Source organism: Columba livia, chromosome 2 (assembly GCF_036013475.1).
Source record: "Columba livia isolate bColLiv1 breed racing homer chromosome 2, bColLiv1.pat.W.v2, whole genome shotgun sequence".
NCBI lineage: Eukaryota > Metazoa > Chordata > Aves > Columbiformes > Columbidae > Columba > Columba livia.
This window is the reverse complement of record NC_088603.1, coordinates 104,109,586-104,128,033: the sequence shown is the minus strand read 5'-3', so window position 1 is coordinate 104,128,033 and position 18,448 is coordinate 104,109,586. Positions and strand designations below refer to the sequence as shown.

The window sequence follows — 18,448 nt, the reverse complement described above, 5'->3', positions numbered from 1 at the left end:
AGCCTTCTTGCTCCATAAACACAAATGAAACCTCCGATCCATGATCTCTTTCCTCATCCACACAACATAGCCTTCTGGCCTACTTACAGTACACTGAGGGAATAAGCAAACCTGAGTTTGTTTTGCCAGCATTAAAAAAAATGTTCAAGCCATCAATTCCAGAGGGATTTATTAATTTTGTTGTTTTCACAAAAGACAGCTCATTTTTAGTTTCAGATCACAGAGGCGTGAGCTTGTGTCTCTCTAATATGCAAAGCAAGTATACCACTGATTTTTGAATGTGTATCTATCATTCATCAAGCTATTGGATTTATTAGTTTACTGACCAAAAGGTAGAATTGAATTATGCACTAAAAAGAAAATTTTAAATTAACCCATTTAAAGCACACCAGGAGATTAATAAAAAGTTCTAAATTTACCAGTAAAAGAAATATCAAGAGAAGTTACCTAACATCACGCTATAAACACAAAAAAAACAAACAAAAAAAAACAAACAAAAAAAAAAAAAAAAAAAAAAGCTTGCTTTCTATGCTTTCTACAAGAGGTTCTACAGTCAGAACAGTCAGCCACAGCATACCTCAAGAATTCAGAATCACATATTCACTGACAATACCCAAAAAAGAAAGACAGACAGGACAGGAAGCTAAAAACACATGGCATATCAGAGTGACAAAATTTTTTCCTTACTTACACCAACCAACATATTCCAAGTCACAATGAAGACTTACTTCAGCTGTACCATCCAAAATATTGTTAATAAACTGAACCATGTCTTCTGTGTTCTCAATGTGTCTATCTGGTAGAAAATACTGCTGATTTGAGGTATTCAGAACCACAATAGTAGGGATTGTCACATCACTGGAAAAATAAAACAGATTGTTTATATATTTAAAGAACTTCTGAATAAAATACTACAATTCTAATAATTACTCTATCATTTAAAAGGGTATCATTACTCTTCCTGTATGTTCCTTATAGCATTTCCTTAAAGGCAAGAGGGAAGGGGAAAGACAACCACATTAATTATACAAACATGTTTCTCATTAATATTTTTTCCTTCACATCTGTGTCAGTGACACTATTGAGGCTTATTGAATTCTACATACCCATAGTGACTGCAAATCCGGTACCTTACGACTTGCCAATTAGTAAGAGATCACAGATAGCAGCTGTGTTTTTGAAATACACTATTAGCACAACACATTAAGTGTTTCAGTGCAAAATGGCTGAAGTATAACTCCAAAAATTCAGATCCATACAGCCATTGTCCAACTGATTAGCTCTATCAATCAACCCCTACTTGTTGAGTCAAAAGAATAAGCCATACCAACCAAAGCTTTTATACATCTCTTTTAGATATGGCAGATGAACTACAGAGTTTTTAAACAATTCTTACTCAGCAGGTGACCTTCACTTGCATAAGCATTGTTTAATATCACAGAATCAGACAGAAAGAATAGGGAAAAAAAAAAAAGGTTAGAAATTATCTCTGGAGATAAATTAGTATAATCTTATGTTCCAAGAAGCCATAAATTCAAAATTAGATAATGTTTAGGAAAATTTAATACTGCACAAGTACATTGTTCAAAAAGAAAGATTCAAAATGCATTAAATAAGTAAGGTGAGAAATATCACATTCCCAGTAATCAAGTTGAAAGTATAGTAGCACCACAGAAAATGTAAGGCCAACTACAGAGATAACAAAATTTCATCCTTTCAAAGAAACTTTACAAACAAACAACAAAACTTTGTAAACAGTGAGAACCTGTAACATAAGATTCTCTAAATACATTTTTCCCCATTTTTAAATTTTTAATCTCTATTTACTAAGAAAACATAAGAAATATAAGCAGGAGGCAATGAAATCAAGCCAGGTGTTCTTGCAAGAGCCTGGTAACAAGTTATCAACCTCTGCCAAAATACCTCCTCCCAGCCAAAACAGAAGAAGTTTTATTAGTTGAATACAGAAAAGATACACCTCCCAATTCCCCACCCCAAAAAAAAAGAAAAAAAAAAAGAAAAAAAAAGGTGCTTCTACATCATTTGACAGTCTGGTAACTGAGGTTGTTGGAGTTCGCTGTAGCACAGTTGAACAATTACCTCCACATACAAACTTCATACACTATACAGAGATTCATAAAAACATGTTTAATATCTTTCTTCCAAGAGCTGCGGAAGTAATACTCAATATACATCTACAGTTGACATTTCAATGATGTTATTTGCCTTAGCTTACACACAGATGTCTCTTTGCATTCAGTAAAATACATAAGGCTGTTTTCCTCTTTTGTGCATGGTTTTAACAACAGTATTTTTAATCCAGCAAAACCATGTTCATCCAGTGCTGAAGAGACAGATAAATTATAATGTCAACTAATGGAGTTAAAGCCAAGTTCATAAGTGTACCTCTATCGAGGACTACTACTTCTGTCCCTACAAATCATACAATATTTTGTCCTTTGTGAAGAAACAGAATTTGTTCCTATGCGCACCTGGCACAGCAGAAAAGTGTTCTGCTACAGAGTTCTCACTATTCAGGAGGCTTTTTCTATTTCCACTTGCTGCCACCTACAGGAAAAGTGAAGCACTTGCAATAAGGTTTTAAATTGCCCAAGTAGCCACATGAAGGGAAGCTACTTAAAACACTGAACACATTTTGCTACATTCTTTTGCCACTTCCCACTTATGCTGGAAATGTATACACACTGTTCAGAAAACAAAAGTCTTTAAGTACTTTAACAGCAACTTCTCATATACTACAAATTATAAAATCAGGCATTTTGCATATCAAGTTAAACAATCCAGCTGAAGAGATCTTGCGACTAGATCAGTACTGCTCTAAGTGGCAGTTCTTCCTGTCTTCTTCCTCCCAGGGACCTCATCTCCTTACTCTGCTTCTTTGCACATCAGTTCTGTTACTCAGCAGAATACATGGGAAGCCATTAAAGAGTTTTGCTGCATCAGCAAAATAACCCCCCTACTCGCCTGGCTGAAAAAGCAAACACTTTTCTGCCACACAAACAGGTTGAAACAGCTCAGCAGTCAGTCAGACATAAGAGCCTGCACAGAAGCAACTAAGGAAGCGAGGAAGGTCTTACTTTTCAGAACTACAAAGACAAGATCAATCACATTACTTAACTTGAATTGAGAGAAAGCTTTTCTTAAATTAATTGAATTTGGGTGTTAATCTACAGACATTTCATAAAAATACAGACCTTGTGCCTCCTGAATCCCCAAAAGGTCCTAGAAACTTGAGGGGTACAAACATGTGCTTTGTTCATGCTTTGATCCCCACAAAAGGAGCTTGGAAAACTTACAGAACTGGCATATTGACCCATGTTTTTCCTTTTTTTCACTCAAGAGGCCAGAGAACAAGTAGTCAACTGTAAATAACAAGAAACTTAACTCTCTAATTATGCGTTTTTAAATAAGAAACATAATAAGGGCAAATGTCAAGCATCTACTTATACATTACAAAATGTACTATGTACATATCAAGTGCAGACAGCATCTTCCATGCATTTTATACTTCTTCTCTGCAGAAGCATATTTCTATGCAGCTGTCTTAAAAGTGCATCTAGAATGAAATGTGCCTTTCCAGATATAAAACCCATAGATGATACATAACCATTACTTACATTTCCTGTTACAAATTGACATAACTTTTGTCTAGTGCCCTGTAAATTAAATTAAGTAAAAAAAACCTACAGTTCTAACAGGGTAATTAATTTAACCAAGTAGACCTAAAAGATAAGTTTTGTCAGTTAGCATTATCAGTAAGCCAAGCCTTCTGACATTAAATTATGCAGTTTAATTTAACAAGCAACTGATACTGTGTTACATGCTGAATTCTGAGAAGAGCATTTTTTTTTTAACCCATGAAAGGCAAGAATTCTTCAGAATTCTGCTTTCAATTAAATACACTTAGCAACAAATACAATAAAAGAAAGAATATTAATTTAAGAATTTACTTACTCCATTAGTAAACTATTAATGTAATCATTTCCATCCATATGGCCAAACTGGAAATCTCTGTAAGAGAAGCAGTGAAAAGCAGAATGACGTAAAAGAAAACAGAATAATGGATTTCAGGAAAAGTTCTTCCATAAATACATTTTCTATAACAGAAGATGAGAGCACACACTGAGCAAAAGAGAAAGGGGGGGGGAAAAAGAGAAAGGGGGGGGGAAAAAGAGAAAGGGGGGGGGAAAAAGAGAAAGGGGGGGGGAAAAAGAGAAAGGGGGGGGGAAAAAGAGAAAGGGGGGGGGAAAAAGAGAAAGGGGGGGGGAAAAAGAGAAAGGGGGGGGGAAAAAGAGAAAGGGGGGGGGAAAAAGAGAAAGGGGGGGGGAAAAAGAGAAAGGGGGGGGAAAAAGAGAAAGGGGGGGGGAAAAAGAGAAAGGGGGGGGGAAAAAGAGAAAGGGGGGGGGAAAAAGAGAAAGGGGGGGGGAAAAAGAGAAAGGGGGGGGGAAAAAGAGAAAGGGGGGGGGAAAAAGAGAAAGGGGGGGGGAAAAAGAGAAAGGGGGGGGGAAAAGAGAAAGGGGGGGGGGAAAAGAGAAAGGGGGGGGGAAAAGAGAAAGGGGGGGGGGAAAAGAGAAAGGGGGGGGGGAAAAGAGAAAGGGGGGGGGGAAAAGAGAAAGGGGGGGGGGAAAAGAGAAAGGGGGGGGGGAAAAGAGAAAGGGGGGGGGAAAAGAGAAAGGGGGGGGGGAAAAGAGAAAGGGGGGGGGAAGAGAAAGGGGGGGGGAAAAAGAGAAAGGGGGGAAAAAGAGAAAGGGGGGGGGAAGAGAAAGGGGGGGGGAAGAGAAAGGGGGGGGGAAGAGAAAGGGGGGGGGAAGAGAAAGGGGGGGGGAAGAGAAAGGGGGGGGGAAGAGAAAGGGGGGGGGAAGAGAAAGGGGGGGGGAAGAGAAAGGGGGGGGGAAGAGAAAGGGGGGGGGAAGAGAAAGGGGGGGGGAAGAGAAAGGGGGGGGGAAGAGAAAGGGGGGGGGAAGAGAAAGGGGGGGGGAAGAGAAAGGGGGGGGGAAGAGAAAGGGGGGGGGAAGAGAAAGGGGGGGGGAAGAGAAAGGGGGGGGGAAGAGAAAGGGGGGGGGAAGAGAAAGGGGGGGGGAAGAGAAAGGGGGGGGGAAGAGAAAGGGGGGGGGAAGAGAAAGGGGGGGGGAAGAGAAAGGGGGGGGGAAGAGAAAGGGGGGGGGAAGAGAAAGGGGGGGGGAAGAGAAAGGGGGGGGGAAGAGAAAGGGGGGGGGAAGAGAAAGGGGGGGGGAAGAGAAAGGGGGGGGGAAGAGAAAGGGGGGGGGAAGAGAAAGGGGGGGGGAAGAGAAAGGGGGGGGGAAGAGAAAGGGGGGGGGAAGAGAAAGGGGGGGGGAAGAGAAAGGGGGGGGGAAGAGAAAGGGGGGGGGAAGAGAAAGGGGGGGGGAAGAGAAAGGGGGGGGGAAGAGAAAGGGGGGGGGAAGAGAAAGGGGGGGGGAAGAGAAAGGGGGGGGGAAGAGAAAGGGGGGGGGAAGAGAAAGGGGGGGGGAAGAGAAAGGGGGGGGGAAGAGAAAGGGGGGGGGAAGAGAAAGGGGGGGGGAAGAGAAAGGGGGGGGGAAGAGAAAGGGGGGGGGAAGAGAAAGGGGGGGGGAAGAGAAAGGGGGGGGGAAGAGAAAGGGGGGGGGAAGAGAAAGGGGGGGGGAAGAGAAAGGGGGGGGGAAGAGAAAGGGGGGGGGAAGAGAAAGGGGGGGGGAAGAGAAAGGGGGGGGGAAGAGAAAGGGGGGGGGAAGAGAAAGGGGGGGGGAAGAGAAAGGGGGGGGGAAGAGAAAGGGGGGGGGAAGAGAAAGGGGGGGGGAAGAGAAAGGGGGGGGGAAGAGAAAGGGGGGGGGAAGAGAAAGGGGGGGGGAAGAGAAAGGGGGGGGGAAGAGAAAGGGGGGGGGAAGAGAAAGGGGGGGGGAAGAGAAAGGGGGGGGGAAGAAATAAAAATAAAATTAGTGTTCTACAAGACAATCAGCCTCCCAAAACACACTCAGTCAACGGATTGGTCGTATCAGTATGTGAATACAGAAGCAGACACTACAACATTTTTCATGTAGGAAAAAAAAAAGAAAGACTGCTGTCCTAGAAAGGTTAATGCAGAAGTTCATTTAAGATATTGTTGTACCATGTGTGTCTACCTGTGAAAGTGATCCCGATAATCTCTAGCAACTTCCTGAATAATAGATTTTAGTCTGCAAGGGGAAAAAAAGTGACATTGATAATCCAGGATATATTCTGTTAAAATACAAAACAATAAATACAGAGATCTCCCCCAGTAAGCAGCAAATAGTACTGCATCAGCAACAAGGATTCCCTGTTCCATTAACAAAAAGCACCTTGTTCATCTTGCTTGGTTTCTGAGGGTTGAAAGGCTATCTACCACATCAACTCAACATGAGAGAAATACAGACAGTCAGGCTGCTTCACTCCACCTGCTGCCTTCTGAATATGCAGCACTGTGCCTCTGAAGAAAACTCAAAGAGGTCTGGGAAAATAGTATACACATGATTTGAACAGTATTTTATTAGTCTAATTATGCATGCAATCAGAAAGAGAAGGGGAAGGTCTTGTTCCTCTCAGTCTCTTCAGTAAACCCCACCCCCAACTGAAAACGTCTCTTCTTAGTAAACGTTCCACAGACAACTAAGATATAAGCATTAGTAAATTCATTTTTAATGTAACTGACCTGAAGAATAGTCATTTGTTTAAACTTACTAAGTTCATCTCAAAGTCATTTGACCTCAAGTACTCTCATCTATGTTTAAAAGGTGACATAACAGCTTTAAAAAGCTATGCAATCACTGTTGGCTCCTGTCGTCTCATTGCAAGCGGCAGAAGCGTGATACAGGAACTCCCATAATCTCATCAAACACACACGTGCTTCAACAGAGCCATAAATTAAGTAAGTTTAGTAGGCTGAAGTCGTAAATTAGAGAACATATGCAATGTAACCATCATTGTAACCTAGCATTTCTGAATATTTAAGAAACTCCCAAAGTTCTCTATGTCATACCAGCACATTTCTCCCATAGTGTCACCAATACTAAATTTTGTACCTGGTATGTTCCATTGAAGAGTTTTTATCATCAATGACTGCAATAGCCACAAGTTTTCCTAAAATAAGGAATAAAATACTTGAAAACATTTAAAATGAAACATTCTTAGATGGAAAATACTGCAACCTAGAAGATCAGGGACAGGAATTAGCTTGAGGTATAAAGCAACTTCAATGCCAAACAGCCTCTTCTAGCTGATTAAACTGTGGTTTTCTTAAAGCTACTGTAAATAAATTAAGATGTGGCTTGATGCCACAGCACTAGCATTCTATGAAAAGTCTATCTAAAGAAAGAAGTTTAAAAGGGAAAAAACACCGATAAAAATTAATTCCCTTCTTAAGCTGCATATTTGCATATACCTAAATAAGAGGCTGTGAAAAAACTTTATTATATAATTGCAATTACAAGCTGATTCTAATTGATTGAATCACTGTAGTATGGATTCAGTGCTGACTTTTTCCATACTATTGAAAATGTTGAGCATTGTCCTTATAGAAAAAAAAAAATACACACACATGGAAAATTTACTGGCAGAGCCCACAATTCATTATATCAAAAAAAAAAAAAAAAGAAGAAAAAAAACCTTAGTTCATAGATTTCTGTCAGAGGAGCTTAAAGACCAAACACCAGAATATACTGATCTTTTCTGGATTCACTTTTTTGATTTCTGATTAAAAGAAAACAAAATGAAACAAAACACACAGCCTCCTAGGGTGAACAAGATCAAAATATGTTTAAAAAGCTGGCCAAAGGTTCTTCAGATCAAGCAGTTTCTGACAGGGAACCAGAGCTGTTATGAGTATAGTCATCAGCAGGATTAACTAAAGCCTCTAGAGCACAGAAGAAGAGTTTGTTAAGTCTCTCTAGACGCTGTGATTCACTCAAAAAACATCCTCACCAGGCCAATATATTGCTCAACTCCTACCTATCATCACACTGCAGAAAACATTCCCCTCAGAAACTCACTCTTGTTCAAGTAATACTGAGGAGTTTTGAGAGCAAGTACAATGACTCATTCCCAGGCTTTCTTGTGAAACAGTAATAGCTTCTCCCATACCACATTCCTCACTTTTCCCACTTCTTTCCACACCCCAAGACACTAGTTAGTGAACACACTATGAGACAACTACTTGTCAGACCAAAAAAGAAGGTGGAGATAAATTCCAGGTACTTTGCATTTATACATAAAGCAAATGATGGCTTCTTGGTAACTTGAGGAATTGTTAGACAAAAATGTAACAAAGAAACATGCTACATTCAAACAACTTGTAACAGCATGTCTGTAAATTACCTTTTAAAATGTAGGTGTTACAATATTAGTTTCACAAACATGTAAGAAACTAGATGTTTCATAATCTTTAAAACTTGAAATAACTCAATGTTATTTGAATATAAACTTCTCTTTTTTTGAAATGGAATATAGATTATAAGGTATCCTGGCCCAGAAAAATCAACACTTAAGAGAATTTCTTCTTCTACTTCAGACCACATATACCTTAAGAGCAGTACAAGTCATTTGTCTATTCCAGAAGTCACCTGGCTGCAAAGTTTTCATTTGGCTTGCAAAAAATTTTAGTAGAGAAAAGCCAAAGTATTGCAGGACAGGTCCACTTTGGTACATGCTCTCCTCCTTTCCTTACCTACTTTATCACCTTTAAAGATATCTGAATCCATCAGCTGTAAGATATATCTAAACACATCCAGATTTGATACTTCTAAATCCAGCCATAAAATTCCTTCTAAGTGTTCCAAGAGCGAATGTGTAATTTATGCAAAATTTAAGCTGCTCTTAAAATAAAAGTCCTACTAATTTTTTGTGACTAATATAGGATTAGACATCCTAATTTTCACGTTGTGAGGAAAGGACCAGTGCAGGCTTTGGATGAAGCCTCTGTCAATACAACAGGTCTCATCTACATCAAAAAAAGATTGGCACTATCAACACTAACTCTCTGAGATTAATTTGGTTTTGAGTTTTAAAAAACACATTCTGAGTGCTTTTTACTTTTTTCTTAGTGTGAAGTACAAAAGATGTCAAAGAGTTCAGTGGCAGTAGCATCTCACCTGTATCTCCAAGTTCATACAGCGTGAAGCCATCTACATTAAGATAACCTTGAAATCTTTCTCGATTTATCCAGGATGACAAGTCACCATCTTCATACTCTAGGAAAAAAAAATGCTGAAAAATTAAGCACACATCATGCATTAAAATATCTTTTTTCACTAGTAAGGTAGGTAATCATATTTATTTATTTCAGTATTACAGAGACAAATACTATTTTTTCCCTGTTTTCCTTTTATTGTTGTTTGACAAGATCTCACAGATTTCTGAACACTTCTCTTCAGTTTTAAACCTTCTAAAGCTATTTTCAAATGTTGAACAAAAAGTAAGTGTATCATAGTAAAGTATGAAAAGTTGAACTGATTATTATTTGTTCCTAAATCAAGGATTAATAATACTATTCTAGAAGATAACTGTGACCCAGTGCAGAAAGGAACAGTTTTGGTCCCTGTTTGGGGGGGGGGGGGCGTAGGGCAGCGGCGCTGGGGGAACACATTCAAGTTCAAAACAAAGTCAAGAGATACAAAAATAAAGCAAGCAGTATTTGTGAGAGTCCTTAAATGAAACAGAAAGAAATCAAGAAAAAGTAGATGCACTAACAGCATTGTGAATGTAAATGAACAAATATTTCCATGATTCAAAATCAGTCATACTGAAAGAAAGGTTCAGATGCTATATATTTTAACCTGTAAAGAATCAAATTCTAACCCATACCAACAATACTATATCTTAAACACAAGTAAAAAAAATTAACATATATAAACATATATATGATGCATATATATACACACACATATAAATGAATATTAAATAGATTTGTGTTAAATCTTATTGTATAGAGTGAATTATCAATAGCTTCAGGTTAACAACTGTCATGAGACTGTAGCAACCAGTTCCAAGCATAAAGCTCATTATAGATCTGCATCCCATTCCCTTACTATGTGGAAGAAAAAAAGAAAAATGCCAGAAAAGGCCAGAGTATTGAAATGGATTTGGTTCAACCTTTTTCTTATAGCAAGCTCTTCAAATTTCTGCCTACTCATAATAGTTGCACATACAATCTTACCCAGTCACTCATACTGCATCTTCATAACCTGATTTACAGTGTTGCTAGTACATTATAGAAGAGTAAAATTTTTGCAAAGTAATTTAGAAGTCTACATTGTTGCTAGTTTTGTGTTTGTGTTGAAAGGTGTGGAAAAAGAAAGGGGGTCACGCGGCAAAAAGCAATTCAGAAGTGTTTCTCTTTGACAAGTTTTCATTCTCCAGGCCCATTACGAAAAAAAAAAATCAAATGCAAATCAAAAGAGTTGTAGAGTGACTTTTGCTCTCTAAGATGATTGGTAAGGCAACAGACTTAAGAGGAAGACCAGTACAACCATTTTATGAAATCACAAAGAATATCCTTGATAGCCCATCTGGAATATTTTGCTGTGGTACTACTGATCCTCAGAAATTAAAGCAGCAGAATAATCTGAGTGATGTGCTTTCAACTTAAAATAAAAACTTGCATTTAAAACAATCTAAATCAAGAGTAGATATATTTATAAAGAAGCAACGTACCTCCAAGCCAACCCACGAGATGCAATTTAACTGCATGTGTGTGCATGCATCTTACAGACTAGAAAGCATTGGTTTTATGGTACAGTATAATGCTGCACTTATATATGGATATCCATACATACAGATATACACTTTTTATATATATGGATATATATTTTTTAATATAAATGGTAGGTGTACTGCTGCAGTGGTGTTATGAAACACCACCAGTTTCAGGTGGACAGTCTATACACTGAACAAGCCAGTCACAGTAGTTTATCCAGCCTAGAATTGTTTATCAACTGCTCCAGTGACAACAGTCCACATCGTCTTAACCTCTTTTTGTGAGGGACACAGGCAAGAAGGAAAAAACAGACTAAATGGTCAACCATTCTATGTATGCACAGTACACTCTGTCAGTTTTATGGAGAGAAGTTAATGCTGTCTGATCCTTTCCCACTACCAATATCCTAGTAACACAAATGTGCTCAAAGCTATCAGTAAAGGCCCTCGAAACTTTAATATTTGGAATAAAGGCAAAATCAGCTTCTACTTCCTTTACAATTTCTGAAGGAAAACTTGCTGTACTAAGAAAAATATACAGACTGTATTGCCAAGGCACAAAAAGCTCAAACTGGACTCTTACAAGTAATCTCTGAGCAGAGTATGCATCTGAAAAAAAAAAATCATGTTACGCTTAAGACAGAGAGAGATACAACTGTCCAAAAGAGCACTTAGAGAAAAATCTGGTTAACTGTTTGAAACTGGAAATTCATCTTACGTGTGATTCTGCTTCAGTAAGAGTTTTCTTCTATTTTGCATATATTTTGGACAGTAAGCGAGGAGATAACTTTTCTAAGTGCATTAATGACAGCAAAGCAATAATATTAGAAGCTACATCTTACTAATAGCAAAGAGCAAATGTCATCACTTCTACTTCAGTATTTGCTAAAACTAATTCCTTCTCAAATGAATTTTGTTCCACAAGAACTAGTTAGTTTTTCTCTTCTTCATGAAGGAGCTGTTATTTATCATAAAACTGGGGAATTTCCCAGCACCTCAACATAACCTTCAAAAAAATTTCAACTGTTTCACTTTCTCTATATGTACGTTAAATATCTTGCCCTAAGGTACAGTGCACTTTTACTTACCATCATAGACAAAGTAAGTTCCATCTTTGAAGACCACAACAGCAGGCAATTCAGGTAATGTCACATGCTGAAAGAGAGGTGGTTTTCAATTAATCCATGGAAGATTGAAAGATTTTTAAACAAACAAACAAAAAAAATCTTAAAGCGTGGAAACCTAGTCCATGGGGAAAATCTCAAAGTACATTTAAATGTTTCCTGTCTACTCTTACTAAAATAGGTTTATCAAATTCTGCATGTGAAAAAGTAACACAACAAAAACATTTTTGAGATGTAGCTCTCAGAGTGTAAAGGAACCAAGGACTGCATCACGAGCTTTTTTCTGACGATGATGTTGGCTGAATTGTCTAATTTACCAATATGTTTGAGAAACACCAGAACAGCATCACGAGTGCTTTTCCAAATGACAGGCCATTCTGCATTATCCTTCTTGGAAATAAATGTAAAAGCAATGGATTTATAATGTAACAGCAGTAGGTTTATAATGTAACAGCTCATACGAAAGAGTAAGACAAAGGTAATTCTAGATGGTATTTTATTCACTTATTTGCCCAAAACATAGTTTAGCACCTTTAAAGGGTCAATCAGCCTACATACAGCTTACTGCTAGTAAAAGATGCCCGAAGCTTGGAACAACACCACCTAACGTGACAAAACAAAGCCCAACAGTGAATAGTGTCATGCAAAAGCTCATTATAACTAGCAACCAGTGATTTAATAACATTTTTGCTTCTCTCCACAGATTATTGCATACCATAATTACTTCAGTTTACAACACATTTGTGAGAAATTATGTTTGGTGGGGAAAACAGCTCACTGCTTATATCAATCACTGTGACAACAGAATTTCAGAGAGTTCCAGCCTTTTACATTCTTTCCACTGCACGAGTCAACAGTACTTCTTTTGCTTAGATAGGGCTGACGTGCAAATAGCAATATTCGAACTGAGATAGTTTTCGATACCAGGCTACTGGGAATCTAACAATATACTATTTATAAAGAGATAAAATATTGGAAAATGCAAGTGACTAAAAAGAAATAAATGGTGCTAGTTCTCAGTTCGCTAATCCCAAATTAATTTCAAAGTCATGCATTGTCAGGCTTGGAGTAGATGTAGGTCCCACTTGGAGATAACAAGAAATTAAAAAGCCTCTTGATTTTGTTTCAACATATAAGACACAATGGTTAGACTAACAACAGTAGTAGCAATTTTTTCCACTGTTGTGACTAACTGTAAATTACTTCCTTGTTACAGAATTCTCCAAAGAGACACATGAGAATTCTGCAGACAGGAGACTGGATCAGTTGATCCCTGAGCAGACTAATATTTTCATCGTCTGTGTTGCACAAGATGAAAATAACTTACCTTTTCATTTCTCTGATTATTAGGGTACCAGTGGTACTCCATGCTACAGACCCCCAAACTAAATACAAAAGTAGCTGGTGAAACGGCTGTAAGGAGCAACAAGAGGTCTTCATTGGCTAAAAATCAAAGTATCTACCTTCTTGAGCAGGTCCACATTGAGTTCTGCATATCTTCTGTTTAATTTTATTAACATGGCTGAACAAGTAATTTGGCCAATACAAAGCAATGACAGGCTCAAACTTAGTTTGTACTCTTTCACAAGACTCAAAAATTAAATGTTTGAGTGTAATCAGTTTGAAAAATTATCAAAGTCAAATACATTGTAAGAAGCCATCTCTGTGCCATCAAAGCAGCAAAATTGTATATATGAGAACTATACAATTTCTGAGGACATAGTCGGAACTGACACAGCTTACCTCAGGCAGCACATCTTCTGAGGCAGAAAAAAAGTATGTATAAACTATTAGTTCTGAAGCAACTTCAATGTATTTTTCCTGCAAAAACAAAAGCAATGGTTTTCAATTTCTGAACTTTTAGTATGCTTCAAATGAAAGTTTTGTGACATATCTTATCTTCAAAGAGTAGTTAGAAAATATGGCTATGACACAAGATTGTAAAAACACTTTAATAAACTAAAAGATGAGAATTTATTACAAGCATGCATTTGAGTCGTTGGACTTTATAGAAGATACTTTACACTATGTCCACGAATAGCTGAAAGAAGTAACTTTATTTAATCAAGCTTCAAACCTTTAAAGGAGATTCACCACCAACATACACAAAAAGTACACGATGCCTCTTTTGCACATGCTCGAACATATGCTGGCTAGGAAGTGGCCTGATAAGAGGTCTGGGAGAAAGGAGAAAAAAAAAAAAAAAAGAAAAAGAAAAAGAAAGAAAAATCTCAGTTCCTACAAGCAGCAAAACTCAAACAAATAAAAATCCCCAAGAAAATGCCATACAGGGTTTTTTTTGGTTGTTTGTTTTAAACCTAAATTCCCCAATGCAAATTCATTTAATTTTTCAATTTATTTCAGTTTTAACTAAAAGCAAAACCACTAAAAATTCCCCCCAAATAAACTTATGTTCCTCTAACAGAACACTTAAAATTAATATCTTAGTACAAAATGCTGCTATAATGTAAAGACACATGCCATTTACTGGATTACGGATTGTGTTGCATTAGAAGGGACCTTAAAGCTCATCCAGTTCCAACCCCCCATGCCACTAGATCAGGTTACTCAAAGCCCCATCCAACCTGGCCTTGGACGTTTCCAGGGATGGTGCATCCACAACTTCTGTGGGCAACCTTTTCCAGTGTCTCACCACCCTTACTATCAAACAATCTCTTCCTTATATCCAATGTGATTCTACTCTTTTGGTTCAAAACCATTGTCCCTTATCCTGACAGCACAGGCCCTGACAAAAAGTCTCTCTCCGTCTTTTTTATAAGCCCTCTTCATATAGCGAAAGGCCACAATATCTCCCCAGCCACAATAAAGTCTCAACCATTTGAGAGATAAATTCTGAATGTAAGCAGAACAGATAGAAAACGTGTGCTTAGAAAGCAAAATTCTTACAAAATTCTGGTAAATTAATAGAGACCACTGATATTCCTAAACCACAGAATTCTGAACAATAATTAATATTATGTACCTAGATTAATGCTTCTTAATTATATCTAAGAATGAAGGAAAGAAATATGATCCTTTTTTCTCCCCAAAGATTACTCTCTATAACATTTTGAGGTAACAAGTCACCGTAGGGAAGAAAGAAAAAGCCAACAGAAACTGTTATGAACAATTCTGTAAAAGCAATTTCATTATGTTGCCAATTCCCAGAACCTTTCAGATGCATATATTAAACTGACATTTTTAGGATAACTTTCGAGTATTAAACAGATTTTGCCTTGGTAATGATGTCTATATCAGACAACATTTAGGTCAGTATTCTTGTTTCCCGCTTCCATGAGTTTCATCTGCTCAGAGTTTCCACTACTTTGAAAAGCCCCAAGTTCTTGCACTGTAAAGAATGGATCGTGACTGGCCACTCTCTATGTACCTTCTCCATTCCACTCACCTCCAGTTTCACATGCAACCACATGTATAGTACATACAGTTATTAACTTCATGTCAATGTCTTGTTCTTTTTAAAATAGATTTAAATTTTGGCCCACCTCAAAATCCTACAGAAGTTTTAAGTCACCAGAACGAGTCTCACAGAAATGTATACTTACCCTGCTACTCTATTAGCAAATTCAATTATATCATCTTTAGTTCTAGGTCCTCTATAGTTGTATGCCAAGTCACCCTTTAAGCTAGATAAACAGGAAAGAGGAAAAAAAGAACAGAACTTTAATCAACTAAACTATATCTCAATCTTTACATGTTTATTACAGTCACTTTTTAGCACCTTATCACCACGCAAAAAACCCTACATATTCAGCATTTATACTGCTTAGGGATTATAAGAATATTCAAGTAAGTTTCACTATTTTTAACAGGTTTAGTTGAATTCATATAGGTTTAGGAAACTCACAGAAAAAAAACAATCACAGACCACATTTTCTATGCCTTTATACGCCAATGAAGTTTTTAACTCTTGAAGATTAATATGTTAAACATCTCTGCTGCCTTTATGAGAAAACTGATTTGACAACATTTATTATGTATTATGAATACTATTTGCTTAAACAATAACCTGCTACCAAACCCCATACCTTCATAGTAAAAAATACTCAAAATTACTATGTCTACTATGTATACTATTATGGACTGGCATTTTTCTATATATGTTGTCCTCCACTGTTGTGTTGTGGATTTTTTTTAATTAAATGAAAAAAAAATCATCTACATATACTTCTCTAGTCAAATAAATGTTCTAACACTTGACCCTATATAGGAACCACCACTGTCATTTACAGAAGATTTTCAGGTGCACTGAATAGAATGGAATTAAAAGTAAGAAAACGCAATCAGCAACTCAGAAAAGTTAACAAGAAGACTCAGGCACACAACTACTGACTGAATCCCACTTAAACTGTCCAGTCAATTGGTACATGAAATTCGTTTTCGTAATAATAATGCAATACGTATATATATGTGAAGTATGTATTTATATATGCACACTTTTACAAAGTTGCACAGAAAAGAGCAGTTAAATTAATTCCAAACTTGCTAACCTGTCTTTAAGAGTTCCATTTCTAAACAAGAACCTTGATATTACTGAATTTCAATGCAAAACAGTTCAGTAGAAATCAAATATAATGTCAAAATCAGAAGGTGGAGTATTCCTGTTTGATTTTTTGTGGTTTGTTTTTTTTGTTCAGGTTTTTTAAGTGGAGAGCACTAATTCTTTTTTACCGTCATGAAATCAGTGGTAGGTCAGGTAACTGTTAGAAATTCAATGGGAAACATCAACTTACAGCTTAATTGTTGGATAGCCTCGCACTCCAAATTCAGATGCAATACCTGAAAGAAATGTGTTAATGCCAAAGTGAACCAAGACTTTTTCGCTCTCCTACCTTAATCTTTAAACATAGTTTACTATTCAAATCGCATCAAATAAACAAACAACTTACCACTTAGTTCAGTATGAATTATTTTACTTGCTTTAACGAAGTTGCTGAATGATGAAGCTACATCATTAAATTTTTGACCTCTTTCTGGGGTATTGTAAAGTCCCAGCATAGGCTCTCAATTCATTTGACACAAGTCAAATGGGACTAGACATAAATAGACATGTTTGGTCAGTTTTCACCGAAGGGTAAAATGCATTTAATATGCACATATAATTGGCTGGAAATACCAGAAGTGAGAATTAAGCATCATGGATGTAGAGTTGTAAATACTATTCTTAAAAAAAATATAAAAGACAATTACACTTCTTGTGCTACAGTAATGTGTAACAACCAAAATGCAGTGTCACAATGTAGCATTTACAAAAAAGTCAGTTTTTGAAGCACATTCTGCAGAGGTAAATATCTACAGTCATCAACCAGAAATAGACACTTTCTAAGCTATGAGTCACTTAACTGCTGCTTACTAAAGTGGTAAGCAGCAAATAAGACAATTGCAAACTTCCCGGCGCCCCAATCACGTTTGTTTAAAACCTTGTTCCCATCAATTAGAGTACAATTTCCAACTGCCCTTCCAGTTGTGAACATAACAATTGCCACCTTAAACTACACTTTCCAGCCAATTTAGCATTTTCCAAAAGTTAAATTAAGTACTCTTCCAAAAAGGCAACAGTAAGTCCAAAATTTTCACTATGCTTATGCAATTCCCTTCTGAGAAACAACCCTTCAAATGCACCCAGATGCATTACTTTTAACGTAAACATTTGGAAGCTACCAACTACATGGCAAAGCAGCACATGTGTGAGGACTTGTGTGCAGGGCTCTGAATAACAGTTTGGAAATGGTGATCCTAAGGTTGTTTGCCTGGATCAAAACCCTAATTGCACAGATCAACAAATAAAACTAGCAGCTCACCTATGAACATCTTAGTCAAATGAGACTGATACAAGAAATATGCATACTAGGATCAAGTTGATTCTGATTTTTTTTTCTCTCATAGCTGTACTACATAGAAGTAGAATGCATTGAAATGTGAATTAGAACACTGAATCATAAGAGTTGTCAAGAGGCAGTTAATTCCTCCTTGCACAGCTCTCGAGCACAGTAAAAACTACAAAGCAGACATTATTTAATACATTTTTTAAACATCCCAGCCATGGAGATTACCAAAGTCCTCTCAACATCATGGAAGTTACTCACTCGTTGACATCATCGCCTCCACTGGTTGATATGAAGAATGCATTATAGGCAAACAGCAGCAACTATGCTAGACCCAGGTGCAACATATTTCTACTTTTATCACACTCAGTGGACTTTTGAGGCTAACATCCATGAAAATTCAAGTGATATCAAGCACCATCAGGTGACTGTTCTGTTGATATAACTGCTGTATCCTCATTCCACACACCTAACAGTGGCAAAACTACTGAATGCTTTATATGTTCAGCTGTGGTCTCAGCTCCCTGATGACAGCAACCTAAAGTTCAGGTTTTTCACACTGCTTCACATTCCCAATAAAAACACAGACTATGCAGAGCCAACTGTTTATGTTCCTCCCCAGTCACACGTGAATGTCCAGCTGCATTTCCTTCTGGTATTCTCGAGACCGAATTACTTGGATTTCAGAGAATCTTTATACTGGGAAGACATTAAGTAGTATGGGTATGAGCTTTTCATACCCAATGTTGTCAAATTTCC

General features: G+C 37.5%; 1 protein-coding gene across 5 annotated transcripts in view; it reads right to left on the bottom strand.

The window, feature by feature from the left end:
* Nucleotides 1-18,448, bottom strand: part of TMX3 (thioredoxin related transmembrane protein 3) — a 31,811-nt gene that overhangs the window by 5,630 nt on the left and 7,733 nt on the right. For 3 of the 5 annotated variants that reach the window (XR_010470414.1, XM_065053054.1, XM_021291391.2), the window contains exons 5-14: nt 16,598-16,643; nt 15,410-15,490; nt 13,924-14,023; nt 13,590-13,667; nt 11,811-11,877; nt 9,120-9,218; nt 7,056-7,113; nt 6,138-6,191; nt 3,976-4,032; nt 729-858 (exon numbers count right to left, since the gene is read on the bottom strand). Coding sequence is in view for 3 of the 5 variants with exons in the window: in XM_065053054.1 (XP_064909126.1) it covers nt 729-858; nt 3,976-4,032; nt 6,138-6,191; nt 7,056-7,113; nt 9,120-9,218; nt 11,811-11,877; nt 13,590-13,667; nt 13,924-14,023; nt 15,410-15,490; nt 16,598-16,643 (770 nt within the window). In the remaining 2 variants the exon portion in view is untranslated. Of the gene's footprint in view, nt 1-691; nt 859-1,545; nt 3,384-3,975; nt 4,033-6,137; nt 6,192-7,055; nt 7,114-9,119; nt 9,219-11,810; nt 11,878-13,589; nt 13,668-13,923; nt 14,024-15,409; nt 15,491-16,597; nt 16,644-18,448 lie in introns of those variants that run through there. The other 2 variants (XR_010470413.1, XM_065053055.1) reach the window with 2 other exon arrangements.